Raw genomic sequence first — 24,228 nt, 5'->3', positions numbered from 1 at the left:
CATTTTTAGTTTCTTCATCACCTTACCAAAATCACTATTGAGGGGGGTGGGGGCGAAAGAATATCATTTTTAGTTTCGTCATCACTTTACCAAAACCACTATTGAGGGGGGTGGGGGCGAAAGAATATCATTTTTAGTTTCGTCATCACCTTACCAAAACCACTATTGAGGGGGGAGGGGCAAGTTTGTCAAAATTCAATACCGGACCCAACAATAATATATTAAAATTAGAGATAAGTTTGAATAAAAAGACATGCCTAATCAAATTCCCCAAAACTAAAATCATGTTTATCCCCAAATATATCCTAATTTAAAAATGAGAAAAAATGCAAGTAACTCTTGTAATATCACAAATGAATAAATTACACCTTATGAAAAGATAAATAGCAATTTACCTCCCTATATCTTTTAAAAGACAACAATTTACCTTCCTATAATTTTTAAAATGAAACAATTTACCTCCCCATATAAGGAGGTAAATTGCTTCATTTTTTAAAAAATACAGAGGGATAAATTGCTATATATTTTTTATAATGGGGTAATATGCTCATTTTTAATCATAGGGGGTAAATTACCATTCACCCTTTAAAAATGTATCAATCATGTGAGAGACCAGTGATTAATTATTAGTGGATTGAAGAGAGATAAAAACATTCAGATAATATTATGAATTTAGTCGTGTAAGGTAAACTCATTCTCGTCAATTTTAACAAAATGTGGGATTATTTTTAAAAACTTGTAAAGTACGGGACTAATTTTTAAATAAGCTTATTCTACTCACAGAACTAAGTTTGCAATATTTTCAAAGTGTTTTTCCTCCCTTCAATCCACTAACGATTCTACCATTATATTTTAACGGCCCACGGGCCAAGTTTGCAATCATTTTTCAATTTTAATATGAGGTTATTTTTAAAAATTCTTAAAATAAATAACTATTTTCTAAATAAAATTATCAAATTTTCAATGTTGCCGGTAATATACATAACTACAACCATAAACAAAGAAACAAAACTCATAGTTCAATATTTACATCATAAGTTTATGGATATCCCATTAATCTTAGTAAACTCAAGAAGCAAGACTTGACATCCCACACAGATTTCGCTCATCATTTATAATTTTATATATCTTTTGTAATTCAATATTTATTATTTAATTTTGAATATAAATTTATTTTTTATAATTTAATTAAAAAATTATAAATCATAAATTTCATCGAAAAAAACAATTACAATTATCCATCACATTATCCGTCACAAATATCACTACCATATTTTTTCATCTAAACATTATAATAATAACTTTATTATCTATGATCCCTGATTGTTATTTATCAACTAAAAAATAAAATACAAGTTTTGGGTCCGAATTGGATTTATATGTTGGTTTTTTTTATCTATTTTTATGATGGGCTCTAGTTTATATTGTTCTATCTTTATATATTTTGTTAAAAGAAAAATATCAATTTATTTAGGTATTTGATGCATCAAAATTATGCGATTTGTCTTTTTGATTGGTTACCAAAAAAAAAACGGTATCTAGTAGCAACAATGTATTTGTGTACGGCCCAGCCAAACATTTCTTTCCTGGAAATATAGGGAAACTAAAATCTTGTGGTGGCAACTGTTGGCCCATGTGTTCTCTCTAAACCAATCATAAGCTTTTGGATTTTAGAGTCTGTTGGATCATGCAACTCATTCCAATCTGACGGCAGAGCTACTGCTGATCAGGCTCAAACCCCCTACTTGGTGTTACCAAAGTATCCTACTTATATATGAACGTCTCTTACAAAAATTAAAATAAATAATTTATACAAAATATAATTTAAAAGTGATGATGCATATCATATTCAAAAAGTGATAAAATATTACTTACCTATATCGAACCATTAAGTTGTTCAGTCGAGATTCAAGATGTTTAGTGGGCCGAGTTGAGTTAGTCTAGTTCAAGATCAGATTGAACCGATAAAAAATGGATTGGGTTGACCCAAACTTACTTGGGACCAGACCGGTCCTGAGTTGGTCACAGGCATTGAAATTTGGGACTAGCCCAGGCCAGTAGCTCAAAACCACCTGGCCAGTAATATATATGATCGGCAACAACAAAAATATTGAAATGTGTCGATTATACGTTCAGATCAACCTAATAAAAAATACGTAAATCTTAAAATTTTGCAAAATAAATAATCACGATAGTCAAATGTAAATTGTTCCCAAAGGTAAATTAACTATTAGGTAAATGCATTTTTAATCCTATAACTTATGGTCATTTAATATTTTCTAGAATAACATTTTGGTCCTGCATATGTTTTTAATATTCATGATTTCAGTCTTTTTATTCGTCAGAGTTCACCTCCACCGGCGAGAATGATGAATTAGACGAGAAAAGGGACTGAAATCGTGAAAATAGAAAAAATGTAAAACCAAAATACTACCCTAAAAAGTTTATTAACAAAAATAATGACAAAAATAGGCTAATATGAACAAAAGCCCCAATTTTAACATATCAAGTGAGAGACAAGCATTTTCCTATAAGAATTGTTAACTCTGGCAAAAGAACAACTAAAATCACAAAAATTAAAAAGATGTAAGAACAAAATATTATCCTAAACATTTAAAAGGTAAAAATATGGTAGAACTTAAATTACCGAATCAAAAATACATCTAAGTCGTTAGAGTTATAATTAACTAACAAACTGCCCTTCATGATCTGTAAAGATATAAACAAAAAAAAGAACAGCTCAAAATCATCATAAGCCAAGACAAAATCAGAATCCACAGGACAGTTCATCAACCTAACTCAATCATAAAGAACAAATAAACAAAAATTATTAGAGAGAGAGAGAGGTACAGTAAGTGGTGTATAGTCCCACAAGAGTGAGAGGTCAGAAATTGAAAAGTGCAAAGGGCAAACCCGTGAAGAGCATGGAGCCCTGAGCCTTTGCCATTTAGGCAATGAGGATATGTATAGATGTACACATGATTGTTATCTCTCCCTTTCACTCCAAACTGTCCTTCCCCTAATTCACATGCTTCTCTATTCTACGCCCCACATCCGCCCATCTCTCTTTCTATAATTTGCCTGCCTGCCTGCTTCTGCTGCCTAATTCACAAGACATCCAAACCCCTAATACTTCCAACCAACATCTCCTTGCATGATTGGCTCAGGAGATCTTGTTCTATGCTGCAAACGTTTACAACTTTTCTGTTTTATTTTTTATGCCTATAAAGTCAAATTTTAATGGATCAAATTATTATATTAAAGTTTAAAAAATACAAAGGGATAAAATATTTAAATAAAAATTAATTGGTAATTTGAGTAGAACTATACAAATTAATATTAAATGAAATATATACCTATTAGTACTAAATGAATATGTTCTTTTTTGTTGCAAAACAGATACAAATCTAAAAAGGAACAAAAGAAATCGACTATAAAATAAAATTTTAGTCGATGAACATAATATATAAGAAAATAATTTATAAAAAATATAAAGGGATAAATATTTAAATAGAAATAAAAAATTAAATCCTATTTTGAGTAGAATTAAACAACTAAATTTATTTATTTTTTTAGAAAAATAAAAATCTAAAAGAGAACAACAGAATTAAACTATAAAGTAAAATTTTGATAAATATAAATAATATATATGTATATATATATAAAAAAATTGGGGTATAAAATATATATATATATATATATATAAATTGATCAAACTTTGTTCTTATATATATATATATATATATGAGCAATTTAATTAGAAAAAAAATTAACTTATAATAAGTCAATTAAGTCAGACAAGGAGTTGGACCCTAGAATTTGGGACTAATTTAGACTTCTTTCTCCGAAAACAAGTCCAACCTGTTTAATTAAGTTATTGTGCAAAAATTAGAAGCTACCTAATCAAACTTAAATTACGTACTGCGGTTACAGCATTTGGATGCAGCTCGATATTAATGGTAAATTACACTCAGTTTTCTTAAATTTAATATAATTATAAATATTTTATTAATATTAAAAAAAATTATAAATCTCAATTAAAAGAAATATAGCATGTAACCATTTGTTAATAGTCATGATTAAAAAGAAATACATAGTATAACATTATTAATTATTACCACATAACATTTATTAACCATAGTTTTTATAAATATAGTTGTTTTTGCCATAGCTGAGAGCCACCGAAGAATATTTATTTCAGGGTGAATTAGCTCGATTTTTATATTGATTTATTTAACCATAATTAATAATAATTATTTACAAGGGCTATTAGTCTATAACAATTAAAATATATGTAATAATATTTTTTTTCCTCACGCCCTTTTTGATTTTAACATGTCCAACGAGATTATTCTATTAGTTTTCATTAGGTATTTTTTTTTTTTTGAAATCACCTAATTAATTAATTTTTTGTTTTCTGGGTACCAACCTAATGATTCTGATTTTGTTCCTTTGATGATATGTACCAACCAAATTATTCATTAATTAGGTCAAAGAGAATCATCGGATCATTTCGATGCCCAGATGTGAATGAACAGGAGAAAGAAAAACATCATAATTAAAGTAATAAATCATATGTCGTACGCCACAAATCCCGGACTCATATAATTTTCTCGACGTGAGCAAACGGCGAAAGGCTAAAAGTTGAGAAGAATGGAGGTTGCTATGAAAAATCGATTGCGGTCTAAAACTGATGCCGCCACATATGTTCGAGTCTTATTAAATATGTAGATATTTATTTTATTTTATATAAATTTATTATAATATATATTTATCTAGTTTATTATAAATTTATTATAAAATAATTTTGATCGAATAGATATATAAAATTGATATTGTAAGAATTGTTGTAGAAAATAAAAAATTCAATAATGTATTAATAGTAAATTTAATATTATCATTTATCATTCAATCACCAATATTATCATTATTATTTTCTTCTAGTGGGGCAAAATATTTTTTTAGTTTCATAAAAAAGGATAGAATTTGTTTTGGTACCACAACTTTGACAAGTGTCATTTTTAGTCCCATAAAACTCATAATCATGTATTTTTAATTTCAAAAAGTCACGTGCATTGTAGTTTTGAAACTAAAAAGGCGTTGTTGGGACTAAAAGAGTATTGTAATATTGAGACTAAAAAGGCCCACAATTATTTATTTTTTACTAAAAAGACGTAATTTGTATTTTGTGGAACTAAAAGCATCACTTGTCATGGTTGTTGTACCAAAAAAAATTCTACTCTTATTTTATGAGACTAAAAAAATATTTTGCCCCTTCTAGTGAATCAATATTAATAATAAATAGTTATTGTTCACGGTTACACAATGGTTGTTAGTCGTGATTTTGTGAGTATGGCTAAAAAATATTTGTTACGGCTAAGAACTATGACAAAAATATTTGTCATGCCAAAGATATTTTTCACGATAAATAAACTAAATTTTTGCATTGATTTTAATGATCATGATTAATAATAATTATTACCATGACTTTTAGTCCATGACCAATAAAATGCACGTAATAGTAAATTTTTTTCTAGTGTTTACATCACAACTACATCAAATCAACAAAGCTCAATTTTCATCAAAAGTTACATTTATAGAATCATTTTTTTTTAAAGATAGCATGAACAATAATTAAATTATTACATTAATGTTTAAATAAATTGAACAACTGAGCAACCACATCAATTCAATCAATATATATATTAATATAACAAAGAATTATGAAATAACAAATTACAATAACAACTGAGCAATACATCAGTCCAATCAATATATTAATATGACTAATAATTATGAAATAATAAATTATACATAAATTTAAAAAGAGAGAAATACCCGTACGTTCAATAGAACTCAAACCTATAATCTTAAATTAAGTTACAAAAAACCCCAATTTTAACCACTGACCTAAAAAATCATTAGTATATATAGAATCAAGTGTTCACTACTTCACCAAAAAGTTTTGCCAAACCAAACCAGAATTAGGTTATCAAAAGCGTATAATCAACATTTTGCGAAAAAAATAAACTATGATTAGGTCATCAGAAGCGTGTGAACAACATTTTTGCGGAAATTATCATCAGTTATAGCAACATTCGCATATTCCATCAGTTACAATCCCATAAAATACCCAAAATATTCTCGAAAACAAGTTTCACTAGAGTCTCTTAATATCAACTTCCCGACGAGCTGTCGGAGCATACTTAATAAGTTGCATAATTTAAATTTTTATTTGATAATATAAAAAGGAGAAGAAAAAATAAATTAATAACTAATCATAATTGATATTTTCTTAAATAGTTTTATTCATTTTTAAGTGTGTATGAATAGAATATTTTTTATAAGAAAATTTGAAACGAGACGGTCATTTTGTATAGCGAAAAAAAAATATATAATTGAGGGTATTTTGATTTGCATATAAATTAAGCATTTTAACTCTTCATCCCTTTGTAGGAGAAATTCTTGGTTCAAACTCGAGTTACTCCCACAGTTCTAAATCAAAAATCAAATAAAAAAGACTAGACTCCCATTATTTTATCATATATTAATTTGTTTTTCTTAATTTCTTCATCCCAACTACAATGTTGGATTAACTTTTGAATATCAAAACTTAATATTTTAATTTTTCCATTCTTTTCATAAAATTTAATCATAATAGTAATTTTAATATTTTTAATAAATTTACTAAAATACCCACACATACTTCAATTTCGACATATTTTATATCTTGAAGTCACGATCCCATAACAGATAACCAATCCAATAATAAAATAATTAAGTATTTATAATTTTAAAATATTTTACACACACATATTATAAAAGGACAAACAATGGCACAGCAAAACCCAAAATATTGTACCACGACGAATCCCTAATTAAGTACATAAATCCACAGTACCAGAAAAAAAAAAAAGACAAAAAAAGTTTAGATATACATACACTATCCCTTATCAATTTACTCTTATACCCTTTTTCACTATCTATAGTTGTTTTAATCGAATTGAATTGTCTATTGTGAATCTTATTTCATCTTCTATTCAATTTAACATACACACATCACGTATATAAATATATATTTATATATATATATAATGTGTGTATATTAAATAAAATAAAAAATAAAATAAATTTTGCAATAAAAAATTCAATCCGATTTTTTACTCTTACCACCGAACAAAAGTAACCTAACCTAAAAATTTTCACACACAAAAATCAGAATTTATGTTTCATGGGGCCATAACCTTAGCAACGTAGCTATTCACCAGCGCAAGCGCATTGCTCGTCACCTCCTTCACCTTTACCGTCCGATCGCAGACGTCCATTTTCACCGGCCCGTCACCCACATCCTCGAACCCGTCCACGCACGTGTCCTCATTCGTCAAGGCTGCGCTCATCCACGTCTGCACGTTGCTCATCTGGAACCTCAGCTCCTCCCCTGTCCCCGTCAGCTGCCGCATCTGCTTCAGCGACCCTCGTATCTGGTCCACCGCGTCGCCGAAGACGGTGAAGCAGTCGTGGAGGGCCACGGCTTCCCGGTGGTCGGCGCCGTAGTCCACTTGGCGGGAGACGTTCGCGAGGTAAATTGTCATGCGCGTGGCCCGGGAGAGGCTCACGCCGATGGCTACACGGGCCAGGCGACCGGGGTCTTGTTGTACGGCATTGGCGTAGCCGGCTAGTGAGTGGTAGCAGAGTTCGGGGTACAGTGTGGTTTCGCAACTCGTGCGGATGAATTCAGAGGCGTTGGCGGCAGTCGATGGGGTGGGGGCGGCGGCGGGTGCGACGGAGGGAGGGTCGACAGCTGCTGCGGAGCAGGCGACGAGGAAGAAAGTGAGAAGGGATAAGGAAGGTGGAATTGTCATGGTTTAAGGTGTGTGTGAAGAGAAGGGAGAATTTGAGGATATGGGTGAGTTTGAGCGCAATCAGTTCATGGAATCGCGGGGGGGAGGTTAAGTAATGGGCATTAATTAATAATGGCTAGGAAATTATGTGATGTGACGATTATGCCCTTGTAACAGGGTATATGGCTTCTTCACTGATTTTGTCTGGCACATGTCTGTGATTATTTTGTTTTGGTTGTGAGGTTGGAAAGTTCCACAAGACCCCAATTTTTAAATATAGGATTGTGGTTTAGTATTTGACCTACGTACTTGGGAATCTTCATGTGCTCATCTCAAATAACTATATGTATCACTTATTATTATGTTCCAGTAATTAAGATCGAATGTTGTATTAATTTCATGATTTGAATTCAAAAACTTATCAAGTATTTGATAGGATTGAACAGATGTCTTGTATATTGATTTCTATATGGTTAGGCTTCGATTCTTAACAACAGTAAGTTAACTATAGGGATTCTGACCGACACACATAACACAGATACAATTCTTTTTTATGTGCCTATAGGGTACCCTGCTTTTTCATTTTTCTGCCAAAATTAAAAAAAAAATCCAAATAAATACCTGCGCTTTATAGAAATGATTAAACATTAGTAAGTTTGAACATTCTTAAACATAAGGGCCTAGCTAATTAATTAATCAATAAAGTTGCTCGAATTATATATATGTATTTAATACTAATCAAATTATGTAAATACCAATAATTTTGGTAGGGCTCAAACCAATAATTTCATATTTGATTATGCAACCTTAGCCTTAATTGAAAATACAAAAATATGATCATAATTAGTCTAAATTATATATAAATTTATAATTGTTGGATGAATGTGACAACAAACACTCTAGTGACTTGATATATAATCCTATATACACAACATGATTGATAAATGAAGTTTAATTTGCAAATTTTATGAATTTTAAATGTTTAATTGTTTGAGGGAAACTCTGGGTTATGATTTAAATTTGGTGTATGAGACTGTACATAATGTACAAAGTAATCCTATTTCAGGTAAATAAAAATCATAATAAGAATGTCAACGAGCACTTGTCCAATTAGCAAGATTGAGGTTTCACAATTACGAGAATGTGGATTCGAACCTCAAAAATATAATATATATATATATATATATATATATATATCAATCACTAACAATCAATATTATACCAATTATCAATATCAAATTCAAGTAAATAATCAATAACTATTATTGGAAATGACGAGCAAACTATTGTTTGTATGATCTGCGGTGACCACAACAGGAACACGTAATCACATGAACTCATTGCGACCTCTCTTTCTTGTGTATGATCATGTGAGCACCAGCTTTTGGAGCCTTGTGTTCTAATCGAATGGTTCAAAATTAATCTCCCTTTTACCATCTTTTAGGAAAGTGTTTGAACTTTGTTTGTATTGTAATTTTAGTAATTGTTTACCAATCTGAAGCCTTCAATGCATCTTCAGTAAGCTATGTTCAGTGAAACTCGTTTATGAATTTTTTTTTTTTTAGCAATTTATTCTCCGGTGTATTTTAAAATACAACAATTTATTTTTTATATTTTTTAAAATAAAGCAATTTATGTTCTTGTATGGGGTAAATTGCTTCATTTTAATTACTAGAAAGGCAAATTGTTATTTTTTTTTCATCTAGGGACAATAGACTAATTTGAAATATTATAAGAGATAAATTGTATTAAACCCATAATGTAATATTATCTAAAGAATGATTGAAAGATATTTACATTTTTTTTTTAATATTTTGTGGTATGGGCAATGTATATTTTGATTTTTAATTTTCCAAGATTAACACCAAAAGGTCACTACCAATTAGTTTTCTGAGGTTGTCTGGTTATGAGATGTAAAGTTGGGAAAATACAAAAAATCTGTCTCAACCTATGGAAAAATATGCACCTATTATAATTATAACAACAAAAACAAAAAAGAAAAAAGAAAAAAGAAAAAAAAGGAAGTTTGCAACTAGACAAAATAATTTCATACTTCCCAATTTTTTTCCATTTAAAAGTTGATCATATTAATTCATTTAGGTGTTTTTGTCTTTTATTTTGGTTCAATAACTTTAGCACGAAGCCCTAGGCATCGCTTTTTTTTTTTGGATAATTATATTCTTCTTTTTTAATATTTGATGTAATTATACGTAGAATTCCTGTGATTTGGAAAATTACATAGACATCTTTAAAGTTTGCTTTCCTCTAATAAATAAGTCACTTTATTAGTCAAAATTAATAGAAATTGCTAATATTAACAAAAAAATCAGAAAAAAATCTATATTTATCATCGGTTGACTTATTACTAATTTATTGCAGGTCAAATAAATTTTTTTATCATCAAATCACCCTCATATGTCTTCACGCATTAATGCATGTGAGGAGGTATATTTTCGCCGTTATAAGAGTAGTTTAGTTCAAAAAAAATTATTTGACCTACAATAAGTGAGTAATAAGTCAATTGAGGGTAAATATTAAATTTCATTCGATTTTTTTATTAATATCAACAAATTTAGTGAATTATAACTTATTTGTTAAACGAGAATAAATCCCACAAACAATTTAAATATGTGTATAATAAGCCATACATATTCTCATTTCAGCACTACATATTAGCTCCTTTGATCTCACACAGGTTATTTTTCCTATTACGATTCTCACGAAGTCAAAATGAATATATTTACCTCTAGATCAGCAAATAAAGAATTTTACTTAATATTTTTTTAAATTGATCTTGAAATTGATAATACATTAATTGTGTCAAACATTTAGTGTCTTAAATCAAACATAGATAGAGATATGATGTAGACTTACAAATCTATTAATCAAATATGAATTGAAGTATTAATTGCGAACTCCAAAATGTACAAATGTACATTACATGATATAATTAGAGGTAAAATGCTTTTTTAGTCTCAATAAAATAAGGATAAAATTTGTTTTGGTATCATAATTATGGCATGTATCGCTTTTAGTCGCATAAAATTCATAATCACGTATTTCTAATTTCAAAAAGTCACGTGTGTTGTGGTTTTGAAACTAAAAAAGTGTTGTGATTTTGGGATTAAAAATGCCAAAAATCATATTTTTTAGGACTATAAAAACGTGATTTTTAATTTTATGGTACTAAAAGCGTCACCTATCATAGTTGTGGTGCAAAAACAAACCCTATCCTTATTTTATGGGAATAAAAAAATATTTTGAACTCAACTTCTTGATATATGCCAATGAGAACTAGTTCAATTGATAAAATTGATACCCATGACTTTAAGAACCCAGTCAGGGTTCAAACTCAATTTGTGAGTTGTGATTCTACTTTAATAGTAGGTCTCATTCTACTTTAACAATAGTTCTTTTAACTATATATAATTATCTGATATTGATTATTAGTATATAATTGTAATGAATAAATGCAGAAAAACATAAATTGTATTATTCTCCCTTAATTTTGTATTATAATGTCAGTATTTCTTTTTTAAGTGAAAGCAATGAACTGTTATTTTTTCTTGAATAAGTTAATCACAATTAACAATATCTAACAACTATCAACAACAATATATAACAATAACAATCATATACTATTCATCAATGTCATATAATTAAATCTAATCAATATTTACTATTAAAATTAAACTACACCTACTATTAAAGTACTATAAAAATTTCACATATTGGTGGGGTTCGAACTCATGACTTTAAAATCGTGATAGGATTCCGATCATAATATTCGTGTATTTATATAAATAATTACACATGTCAATAATGAAAATGAGGAATATCAATGAAATATCAAATCATAAACATCACAAGAATCAATTAGATATTATCATGATTTTCTTGAAATTTGAAAATTATACTGAAGAATCAATTATTGATTCCCATGACTTCCCCTCAACTCGAACATGAAAATCCTAATTTGAATGATCAACTTCATGAATATAATAGAAGTCAAATTTTTTGTTTAGGTTCTGGATAAATAACAAAAATATGCTGAAAATAACGAACAACGCAATTATAATATTTAGTGGCAGCACGATTAATATGCACCCAAAAAAACAAAATGAATGAAATGAGCATAGTTATGGCAAATCGAAGTAGGAACAAAAACCTGCTCCGATACCATGTCAAATTTTTAGACAAGTGAAGAAAGGAATGCAGACACAAATTACGTGGTTGGGTTATACGTTTACCAAAAATATTAAGATGACTAGATGGATGTATTATTCTCTCTTAATATGATGCTACAACGTCCACCTAATTATATAGGTGATAAAAAATTACAAAAAAAATCACTCCAAAATCAAATTATAAAATATAACAAGAATCCATTATATATATATATATAGTATTGTGATTTTCTTGTACTATTACAATTATGTTGATCTTAATGGAGATTAACATTATTCTTCTTTTAGTTAGCATCATTGGATGAAGTCTTATTATATTGGTGTAGTTGCAATGGTCATGATTCCAAAATCCAAGCCTTTTATGACAGGCCGCAATACGCATGCGAGCAACAAAACAAGTTGGCAACATATTTGCTTGTCCGCCAGTTACAGCAGATGGAATTTTTTATTACAAATTTTTATTATATTTAGTACATTCACATTCTACGTATCACAAATTATAATAATTCATCTAAAATAAAAAAAATATTCATATAAGATTATAAATATATCCATACGTTTGATAAAATTCAAATCCATAATCTCAAACTTGTTCATAAAATTTCAATCTTAACCATAATGTAAGAAACTTTTTCAAGTATAGCTCATATTAGAAATCAAGAATACGAGCCAGTATTTAAATAAATGATAAATTTGTGAACTTCGTAACACCCTTTATCGTATGAGTTATTGAGCTAATGTCAGGCCAGAACAAATTATCATATTTAAGTTTGATAAATCATATGAGTAAATATCCAACGACTAATTAGGTCTAATTTAATTGACAAAATTAATTTTAAGACTATAAAATTTTGGATTAAAATTGATCGGTGTGTGGGTATTTATCAATTTTCATATTAGTGATATGAACTTCTGTGTATAAATATAGTTACTGCAATTAATAAAAAGTATTAATATTAACTTAATAAAGATTAATCAATAATTAAACTGATGCATACAATTAACTTTCTTCTTCTAAGAAAGTAGAGAGCAGAACAAAATAAAGTTATGATTTCCTTTTTTTTCCCATAAAAATAATAATTACATGATTATATTAATACTTCAATAAATTAAGTAATACATCAATTCTATTAATAAATGAATATAACTAAAAATTATTAAATAAATTATAATAATCTCATATACAATAAAATAAATACATATACATTGATTAAAATTCAAACTCAAAACCTCAAAATTGTTGAAAAGAAAAGCTTATTAGAAAGCTAATGATTTGAAGGGAAGATGTGTGGCGGACTGCCCACGAAAGGAAGAAATGAAAGAATCGAAATTGATGGGCACTCAAGTGTGTAATCCACCACCGCACCGCTTTTGTCATGCATTTCCGTTTTGGGCAATGATGGATTCACTGAATTTTTTATTTTAATTTTTATTATATTTTTATTTTATTTACTATTTCTGTATATAAATTTTTTAATAAAATATATCATATATTTTTTATATATATAGTATACATATATATTAAAATATAATAAAAATAAAAAATATAATATAATTTGAAATTAAAAAAAAAATCAATAAGAACTTATCCTCCACTCCTTTATGCACTCTTGTTGGTGTAACTTTACAGAATTTGGGTCCCTTCTTTCGCCATCCAAATCTTCACTTTAATCTTTATTATCTCTTTCATTTTCGTTTTTTTTTTCTTCTTTTCATTTTTTATTGACTATTTTTCTTCTTAGCGATTGTGTTTTATATTTAAATCGGGAATGTTTTGAAATATTTGTTCGCAATATTACTATAAGAAAAACCAAATATAATCATATATAAATATTGCTGCCGTGATGAAATTATTACTTCCCATCGGCAAAAAAATTATTAGAAAGAGAGAAAAAGTTTACTTTTAGACATCTTTACGAAATAAAATCAATAAATTTGAATCAAAATAATCTAGTTTATTTAAATTCTTTTCTAATAACCCAAAATTACCACAAAATCAGGCATCCTTGTACATATCGACAAAATTATCAGAGTCCAATACCACGAGCAGCAGAAAGTTGGCGGAGAGGTTTTCGCATTTTGTCTGAGACACAATCAAGAAAGCATTATTATTATTATTATTGTTGTTGTTATTATTTATTTGATTTTGTTGATTTTCTGGTCGAGTTGGGCTGTCCCCCTTTCTTTTCCTGTTGTTTGGACAACATATACCTTAATTTTGTTGTGTTTCTTCGTTAGGAAAGCGACAGGCTTGATGATGAAGATGACACATTTTGTTATTATCTAATTAGGGTTAATAATTAAATATTTAGATGGCATTGACAACAAGTATGGTTTTGAGCCTAATGTATGGAAATAATATGTGGTCAACATATTATTCACATCAGATATCATTCTCATCATCTAGTTTTTTTTAAAAAAAAAATTACTTTTTTTTTTCATTTTATAATATTTTATTTCTTTTTTAAATAGAGAAAAAATATTTTAAATAGAGAAAAAATATTTTACCCATCTTATTGATATTGTTATAATTATATAACTATTGCTTCAGAAAAAAAAAAGAAAAGAAAAGAAAACATATATGCAATTTTTTTTTAAAAAAATATCATTGATATTTCTAAATCAATCAACATACTATTACAGCATTCAATACACAATATTTCTAAATCAGCCAACAATTTAAAGCAAGCAAAGAAACAATATATCAAGTTCAAAGCACACAAAATAAACAATATACCATTATTAAAAATGGACTAAATTTCTATACCTGTAAAATTTAAGCTTACGATTTTTTTATTGTGAAACCTCAATTTTACCGCTTACGTTCGGACAAGAAATCATTGTTATATGCAATTTTGAATGAGCGTGAAACAGAGGCAGGGCACAATGCAGACAGCTTGGAGACTTGAACATTATTAGTAGATGATGAAAACAGATGCCCGTGAAAGAATTGACCCCCAAGAAATTGACATTTCTGATCGCACTCATAATACCCTCGGCGTGTGTAATAGTGGCCATGGGCAATATTGGGATTTTGAGTTTGCATATTTAACTAATTAAAAAACTGCTACATAAACTTGAGGCAAAAACTTTAAATGCATTAATTGGATATTCATATTTAATGAGTTATTGATTGTCGTATTTCAAAATACACTCGATGAGTTTGAAAGCAATTAAGTATCATCGCAAAATTGGTCGACAAAATAAATAAAATAGAAAATGACTACCAAAAGTGAGTAAAATGCCTAAATGTCGACTCAAAACACTAATTTCTTTCTTTTGTTTTTTATAATATTCAGTTCATTACACCGTTCCATACATTTAAATTTAAATATTAGTTCGATATTTTAAAATCAATGAATGTGTTCAAAGAAATTAAAATATTATTATAAAAATAAACTACATATTTGTATCTAAATTTATCCAAATATTTATTAGTATAAAATACACTTTTCAACTATTCTTGATGTAACATATATATACCCCTAAACTATAAAAGTAACACTTACACACAATAATTAAATTTTGGATAATATTACCCATATTATATATATATATATATATATATTAATATAACAAAGTAAAGTACACGTATAAGCCTTTGGTTTGGATCTTGGGCTGCATAGGAAATCTGGATCTATAATGCAAAAACCAGCACACCTTCAACCTACTTTTTATTCAAATGATGGGAGAGAATTCTGGCCCACTACTGGATGATATAGGGATGCCCCATTTTCTAACAATATCCCATTATTAATTTCACTATTAACATGATTTGACCAAAAATATTAATATATAATGACATTTTTTACAAAAATTATTATTATTATTATTAAAATTATGAAATTCATTAAAATAAGGGACTATTACTATGCACTTGAAAGACGAGGAACTAAAGTGGGACAAAAATAAAGATTTATCAAAATATAAAAATAAAATTAAACAACCAAAATCGGGTGAATTGAACTACATTAGAAGAAATATTACTTATAGCAATGACTACTTATTATGGTTAAAAATAAAAAAAAAGATATCAAATATAAATTAATTATAGCTAAGCAACGACTATTAGTAGTTGTTTCTGCAAGCGAAGTCTATTCATTAGCCACAACTAAAAATCATATCAAATATTCTGACTATGATTAAGTTAAAATCATGGCAGATATTAATTAATCCTAATTTAAATTTAATTTTTTGTTTCGATTTTGTCTGACTATAGTGGATAGAACTGATTTACCATTAATTTTAAATTGTTGTCATTTTACGACACAGGAAGTAATTATTTCTTTTGTAGTACTAATACATGCAAATCAATAAATATTAATATATATACATAAAGATATATGATAGAGTATTGTTAAAAAATTAAATAGATGAGAAAAACAAATCTGTCAAGACCTAATCTCTGGAATTAGGTGTTGAATTTAATCGCTCATAAATATTAACTACTTCTAACACTATAAACCTAACAGTGCGCACCCATAGCTATGTAAATAATTGAGTGTGTTTGGCTGAAATTATAAGTTTTTTAAAATATTAAAAAATTATTTTGATGAATTTTGTTTCTAAAAAGTTTATAAGATTTCATGTTTAGGATCTTATAATTTATTTTTAAAAAACGGCAAGTTTGACTTTTTTTTTTTTAATTAGATCTTTTAAGCTCTTTAATTTTAACATTCTATAAATAAAAATGCATTCATAGTTTTGTTAATAAAAAGTTTACCTTTGATATAATTGATGGTTTTTTTTTTTTTTCAAAGCAAAATATCTATTTGTATGATTTTATATGCTAATAGTTTGATGGATTTTTTTCGATTATTATTATATGAAGAATTTATTATGTTAAACACTATAACATTTTATAAATTCTGACATATATTTTAATTATTCAAATACTTTATTAGTTTATTTTTAAAATAAGTTACTGTATTTTTTAAATTTTAAATTTTTTTTGTAAGATGTATAAGCTAATAAAATATTTAAATAAGTCTAATCAACAGTACTCTCTGAGTCGAATCAATTACATTATTATTTGAGCTTATTGATTAACAATCCAATTGAAATTGAATGAGTTTTAACTGTAGAAAACATAATTGAATTGGAATAATTAATATTTTTAAGTATCTTATTATGGTCTTACTAACTAAATCTATATTAAAATTCACCAATAAAAAATTGTATTTCAATAATATGTTATATTCATTTATTAAATTAAATCGAATATCAAATAATTTAATTTATTTTTCTAATTCCTAGCCACTGACCTTAAATCCACTTTCTAAAACTTTTTCTCTCGCAATCCGTCTATCAATTATAGCAATAATTACATTTATACTTTCTAATTCATAATTTATTTTAAAAAAATTATCATTATCTTTTAAAAAATTACATTTACACTTATATTTTTAAAAATTGCACACAGCGTCCGAGAAACGTCCACAATATTACAATTTTTTATTTGTTGTCAGAAGTAATTCTTGTAATTAGATAAAATATAAGAATGTTTTATATAAATAGATTATAGATCCACAAAATGTAAATATAACTAATCTTAATTAAATTACTCTAATTATATCAATGATCACCTTCAAACTAGCATCACAATTCACACATTTTGAAACACGCAATTATCGATCTCTGTCTTTCGCGACAAAAAATCTGAATCATGGACTCCTCCAAATCTCCACCACCCACAGCGCCACCCGCCACAGGCACTCCCCTGCCACCACCCCCCGCCACAGGCACTCCCCTGCCACCACCACCCGGTAACTATCAGTTCACGAATAACGCCCAAGCACCGCCGCCGCGAGCTAATGGCGGCGTCCCTGGACCGTGGTCCACTGGCCTTTGTGACTGTTTCTCCGATGTTCCCAATTGTAAGTTTGCTGTTTCTCTCTCTGTCTGATGAATCTATATACATAATAATTCTAATATAATATTATTTATTTTGTGTTTTTGCAGGTTGCATAACATATTGGTGCCCCTGCATAACTTTTGGACAGGTAGCTGAGATTGTAGACAAAGGATCCACTTGTAAGTGAAGCTAACTCTCACAATTTCGCTTCTTTCTTGTTAGAACTAGCCGTGGAAGTATGTCGTTTGAAAGGCAGTTTTAGTCCATATACACTCATAGGGATAAAATTGTTCGAAAATCTGACAGATGATTAAAAGTAAGCAATTTTGTAAATTACTAGACCTAAACAAAAATGGACATAGTTGTCGAACTAAAATTAAAATTAGACATACTTAGCGGACTAAAATAATACTTTTTCCTCAGAAATTAGAAGTCTGTCATGATTTTTCTTCAAGCCACAGGAAATAAATTTATTTAGAAATTATTATATTTATATAATTTTAAAAGAAAATACTTGTATATCATAAGCGTGTTAGTACCTTTCTTCAGTCGCATTATATTATTTTCTGGACATTTGATTAATAGGAAACAAATATGATGAGACCCAGTTAGAGCCATTAGAAACCAGATACGACGTATGATATAATTGGACTTAATTAATTAAACATACAATTTATATTGAACTCCAGATTATAATGATGTGTTTCATCAGTTGCATGATATTATCAAAAATGACATTGATCAACTAATAAAAAAATAAATATAACGAAACCCATTTAGAACCTATTAGGATCCATATATATAGAACTCATAATATAGTTGAATTTATTAATTAAAATCCATATTAGACCTAATCCAACCCAACCCATATTACCACCAGTAGATTATATCATGTGTGGTGATATTTTTAAAAAAATTGTATTTTACGTCTCAAAAAATTTGACCTAAATTAGGTTTGGTGGAACTAAAAAAATAATAATTATTAATATTTTGCAGCTTGTGGGACAAGCGGCGCATTATATGCTCTAGTAGCGTTCATCTCGGGATGCCCATGTATATACTCGTGCTTCTATCGGTCGAAGATGCGAAAGCAGTATATGCTGACGGAAAGCCCATGCATTGATTGTCTGGTTCACTTATGCTGCGAGTGTTGCGCCTTGTGCCAAGAGTACCGCGAGCTCAAACACCGTGGATTCGACATGACTCTAGGTAAATTTCCACTAATATTTCCACCTTGATAATTTAATTTTGACAAAACTGAAATGCAAGCTGTTGTGTCGGGTGGTAAGAAAGTCGGATTGCAAAACGGAGTCTTGACAATGAGTAAGAGTTGGGATCTTGGGAGTCTTTCAATCTCGTTGGAACAGACTTTACGATTAGATCATGGTTACTTGCTTCTTAATATGCGGACATAAATAGAATGTGAAAAGAATTATGACATGAGATCCAATTCGTTGCTTTATAGGTTTTAGTCACATATTGAGGTATTTATGTCTTATTTGAACATCGATTGTAGGATGGCATGGAAATATGGAAAAACAAAATCAAGGAGTGACGATGGCCCCATACGTTCAAGGAGGAATGAGAAGATAAGTGTCGATCAAGGCTAACCAATATTCACTGTGATACTAACTCCCGATTCTACTACTCATTGTTGTTTAGTTGAACACTTAAATTTCTGTATGGTAATAATATATGTTTTTCGTGCTAAATGCAATTTAACTCATGTGATAGGTCTAACAAATAATACCCTTTCATAACAATTCCTTGTTGGGTGTATTTATTAGATAAAAGTTAACTTTAGAAAGTATTTATAATTTCTCAAATAATAAATAAATATTTATAATTATAAAAAAATTTAAGAATACTGTCTAATTGTGATGTAAGTGCGAAGACCTCCGAAGTTCAAATTACGCAGTGGGAGTCTACAGTCAAAGACGCGTAGTAGGACAATAAAAAATCGTCATCATTTTTTATGGCCACTTCACCTATCCAAAGTTGACTCATTCCACATGTAATTACTATATACATATGTATTTTATGTAATGAGACGGTAATGTTTGAGGAGCTGAACATTTGATTAAAGATAAGCCATAGCTGCTGCCTAATTTTCATTCAGATTTTCGCACATCCAATAAATCATGTACTCTTCAAGTTCCAGCGAGTACCAGAAATTCTCCGATCTCGGCTCTACTCCGCCCACCGCCTCCTCCACCGCAACCGGGATTCCGGTCAGCGCAGGCCCCCAATCTTACTCCGACACGCCCGTCCCACGAGCTCCTATTCCGCTGAAGCCCCAGGTCCCTTGGTCCACAGGCTTATGTGATTGCTTCTCCGATGTCCGCAACTGTAAGTTTTGCAGCTCACTGAACGCTTCTTCAGGTGGCGCGTTCCTCACACGCACCGCCCTTCCCGATCTGAAATGAGTTTCTTGAAATTAGAAAAACTGATCAATTATCCGTTTTATTTTAATCATCAGGTTGCATCACTTGCTGGTGCCCCTGCATCACCTTCGGCCAGATTTCTGAGATTGTCGACAAAGGGTCCAGCTGTAAGTCTCTTAATTTTTAATTCATTTTTAAAATATTAATATTAAATAATTTTTAGAATTAAGTCCATGGGAGATTCTGAATTCGAATTTCATTCCCTTTCACTTATGAAAAAAAAAAATTTATGTACGTGGACAAGTTATATATTATGAAGACACGTTAAGATATTATTACTAAACAATTATTATTTTTAATAATGCAAATACTTAAATGAGGTCATCATTTAATATTATCAATAATTAAATCAATTCATTGTATATATGTATATATAATTTAAAGTTTATGAATAAAAATATGTTGAATGATTATAAATGCTGGTGGTGCGCAGCGTGTGTGCAGAACGGTGCATTGTACACAGTGGTAGCGTGCGTGACGGGGTGCCCCTGCTTCTATTCCTGTTTCTATCGCTCTAAAATGAGGCAGCAGTATTTGTTGCACGAGTCGCCCTGTGGGGACTGTTTGGTTCACTGTTTTTGCGAGTCCTGTGCCCTCTGTCAGGAGTACCGGGAGCTCAAGAATCGCGGATTTGATATGTCCATCGGTAAGAAATTCAATTTACTTCATCCATCCTATTCTTTTGATTGTAAAGGGTGGTTTCTTGATCATGGGATCTCAAGGGTGGTTTCTTGATCATGGGATCGCAGCTTTGATTTTGATGTGATTTTGGATGGTTTTGTTCAGGATGGAACGGAAATGTGGAGAAACAAAATCGTGGGGTGGCTATGGCTCCTGTGGTTGAAGGAGGAATGAGTAGATAAATAATGACAGAGCCTTAGAAGGATTTTGAATTTTTAATTACTTGTTTTTGGTGGTTAATTCTGTCCGAATTGTGCTATTTATTTATTTATTTTTACGTAAGTTCTTGTTAATATTTCTAGTCGTCGAATGTTAATGTCTAGTGGTTGGTCTTCTTGTGTTGTATAGTAATTACAATATACTTGTGATGTGATCAGTGTATAATTCAAAAATAATTAATAAATATATCACACTTGTTTTATAATTGATTTGATTTAATCAAATTTAATTTGAGTGAGAATTTTTTGTATTTTGATTAATAGGTGTTGTAAGAAAATTATACCATGTATTTGCCACACCAAAAGTTTAGCGTTAGATAAAACTCATAATCGATTTTTGCTAGAAAAGATAAGTGTTCGTTTGACTCTTTTTTTCTTTTTTTAATGAGATTCGATTCATTACTATAATGTCTATTAGATTATATTGGTATAAAATATTAACTTATAAGGACAAAAAAGTAATTTAACATATAAATTACTACACATTATAACTCCTAATACTACTATAAATACAAAAAAATTATAATTTTTTTTATTATTCATCGATAGTGACCACTCTTACTAAAAAACTACATCAAAAATCATATTTTCACCTGGTGAGTTATCCTGTCGCGGGTAAAACTCCCAATTTTTTCCCTTCATAAAAATCTCGACCACATCATATTCAAACTTAAATATTAATTAAATATATTGGTATTCTTAATTCAACGTATATTCAAAGTAAACAAAAAAAAATAAAAATCTACTATTATAAAAATAAATTGTACATTCATATTTGTGGAGCTCAAATCCACAACCTCTTGAGTGTGGAGCCTTCAATTTGACTGTGTTTTGAGTTGCGTTTCAAGTGCAAGTGCAACTATTTGTGCCGTGTGGCACCGTTTTCAATATTCATTTTTAGGTTATTTCATTGAGAACACGTTTTAATAAAAGCTACAATTTATAGTATTTAAATTGTTATTTTTCATTTAACTATGGACTATGTTCATTAAACATTTTTTTTAATTATCCCATTAACCTTAAAAAATGAATTTACTTTTGAAATTATGAATCAAATGGCATTTTCACTTATTTTAAAAATAATTATTCCAAAAATAATTTTCTCCTAATTGATTGCTTATAATCAATTACGTCACTATCGGGTCAAGATCAAGTGGACTAAACCTGTCTTAGAGGCCCGATCTTGAGAATGTTGATCCAAATACATTTGACTGATCGCTATCTAAATTTGACTAAGCTCCACTTTGATCCATTCATTCAAGCCGGGCCAATTGATGAGCTGATAATCAATTTAATAACGTGTAATTAGGTACGACAATGGATGGGTTTTATCCAACCCAAGATCCACCCATTAAATTTTAGCAAGACTCAAAACCCGTTCCGCTTCGTCCCCATTCCATCCCACTCCAATTCGGACCCACGGGTCTAACACGCAAAATTCGATTTTAAATTGATCAAAATATTTTTTATTATCAAATATTTAATAAGTTGTTTTTACATAAATATCTTAATTTATTTTATGAATATATGTATTTAAATAAAAAGTAATATATCTGTAAATATTATTCAAGACGGATCTGAGACAAATATATGGATATATTTTAGATAAATATGCTATATTGAGCAATACCTCAATCAACTGATGCATCAATGTGAATATGTACTTAACAATTATAAATAAATTACAATAACTTACATAAATTGATACAATAACTCACATAAACCACAAAAAATACCTTCATATTGTGTAACTCGAATTTATGATCTCAAACTTGTTCATAAAATTTCAATCTTATTTTTTTACCACTAGGTCAAAATATCATTAATTTTTTGTATTTTAGTTAAAGTTGGGGACACTACGACCCTTTAAAATAAGGGCCTAGTCAACCTACCCCTGAAGATAACCTTTTTCATTCATATTTTGTACTTTTGAACTATTTAAATTAAAATGACTTAAATAAAAACTCATAAACAATTTTAATTCTATTAACTTGTGCAACTTATTGATAAAATTATAAATATTAAATTATTTTTTCAAACACTTCAACTTTAAATTTTTTTCATTTCTTATTTTTATTTTTGAACACTTTTGACAGTTGTTTCATTTTTTTTAAAATTTATTTCTATCATAATAGTAAAAATAAAAATTAATGTAAAACACCCCAAAGCTCCGCTCATCACAAAATTCAAATTGACAGGCATAGAATGGAAAATGTGAAGTTGATTGGACCTAAAATAAACTGTATGAAAGAGGATGATTGGACTCATCACTCTAAAGTTATGAATTTGAAATCCCACCGCCAATATGTGGAATATAATTTATTTTAATAGTAAATATTGATTATATATGATTATTTGGTACTGATAATTAGCATATCGTTGATATAGTTATCGATTGTTGTTAGAAATAAATATTTGATATTAATAATTATAATCGATTTATTAAAAAAACACATTATTTTTACTTTAAAAAAAAAGATGATTGAAAGTAAAAAGTGCTAGAACAAAGAATAAATTTTTTTATCCAGAACAGGTTTAACTAAATCAAAACAATCATAGAATAAGTGCAATACACATGTTATATGATTGATTATTTTTTTTAAATTACACAACAATTATTTAATAAATATATTATAATCATATAAATATTTTAAATTTTATCAAACAAAAAAATATAAAAAATTTAAATTTAACTAAATTCAATCTGAATGAAAATTTAACGAACAAAGAAAGGAGAGTGATGGAAGAGAGAAGAGTCGGGTGAATGTCGAGGTAGAGAAAAGGGAGAGGGGAGGGCCCCGTTGGGCGTTGGCGTTGCACAGCATTTGCCCGTGATTTCCGATGCTTTTCTCTCCCAACGAGGATCCCAAACTTTTTCTTCTTTCCCCTTTTCTCCTCTTTACTTTCTTCTTTTCTTCTTTTTTCATAATTTTATGGGTAAATGGACTTTACATCTTTTAAATGGTCAAGTAGCGGACCAGACCTCAATCAAGTCTAATTTAA

The 24,228-nt window shown here is 28.9% G+C and overlaps 2 protein-coding genes and 1 pseudogene across 2 annotated transcripts; 2 read left to right on the top strand and 1 right to left on the bottom strand.

Moving 5' to 3' along the window:
* Window positions 1–6,766: 6,766 nt before the first annotated feature.
* On the bottom strand, window positions 6,767–7,930 carry LOC105156216 (21 kDa protein pseudogene; annotated as a pseudogene).
* A 9,694-nt stretch (window positions 7,931–17,624) lies between these two features.
* Window positions 17,625–19,645, top strand: LOC105156322 (protein PLANT CADMIUM RESISTANCE 2). Its single transcript, XM_020698642.2, has 4 exons — window positions 17,625–17,904; window positions 17,990–18,061; window positions 18,879–19,091; window positions 19,399–19,645. The coding sequence occupies exons 1-4, from the start codon at window positions 17,694–17,696 to the stop codon at window positions 19,473–19,475; spliced, it is 573 nt and encodes a 190-aa protein (XP_020554301.2). The 5' UTR covers window positions 17,625–17,693; the 3' UTR covers window positions 19,476–19,645.
* A 142-nt stretch (window positions 19,646–19,787) lies between these two features.
* On the top strand, window positions 19,788–21,431 carry LOC105156215 (protein PLANT CADMIUM RESISTANCE 2). The gene is made up of 4 exons (XM_011072289.3): window positions 19,788–20,231; window positions 20,362–20,433; window positions 20,760–20,972; window positions 21,113–21,431. Exons 1-4 carry the CDS (start codon window positions 20,024–20,026, stop codon window positions 21,187–21,189), a joined length of 570 nt encoding a protein of 189 aa, XP_011070591.1. The 5' UTR covers window positions 19,788–20,023; the 3' UTR covers window positions 21,190–21,431.
* Window positions 21,432–24,228: the final 2,797 nt, after the last annotated feature.

The sequence above is a fragment of the Sesamum indicum genome, linkage group LG2, assembly GCF_026168435.1.
Source record: "Sesamum indicum cultivar Baizhima isolate 11 linkage group LG2, ASM2616843v1, whole genome shotgun sequence".
In the NCBI taxonomy this organism is placed as follows: Eukaryota; Viridiplantae; Streptophyta; class Magnoliopsida; order Lamiales; family Pedaliaceae; genus Sesamum; species Sesamum indicum.
The sequence above is the reverse complement of the archived record's forward strand: the minus strand, read 5'-3'. Positions and strand labels throughout refer to the sequence as shown.

Bases quoted from the DNA above. Each gene is read 5' to 3' on its own strand.
- LOC105156322 (XM_020698642.2), top strand. From the start codon at position 17,694: ATGGACTCCTCCAAATCTCCACCACCCACAGCGCCACCCGCCACAGGC. The intron at 18,062-18,878 runs GTAAGTGAAGCT...AATATTTTGCAG, and splicing joins TGTAGACAAAGGATCCACTT to CTTGTGGGACAAGCGGCGCA. The intron at 19,092-19,398 runs GTAAATTTCCAC...CATCGATTGTAG, and splicing joins TGGATTCGACATGACTCTAG to GATGGCATGGAAATATGGAA.
- LOC105156215 (XM_011072289.3), top strand. From the start codon at position 20,024: ATGTACTCTTCAAGTTCCAGCGAGTACCAGAAATTCTCCGATCTCGGC. The intron at 20,232-20,361 runs GTAAGTTTTGCA...TTTAATCATCAG, and splicing joins CTTCTCCGATGTCCGCAACT to GTTGCATCACTTGCTGGTGC. The intron at 20,434-20,759 runs GTAAGTCTCTTA...GGTGGTGCGCAG, and splicing joins TGTCGACAAAGGGTCCAGCT to CGTGTGTGCAGAACGGTGCA.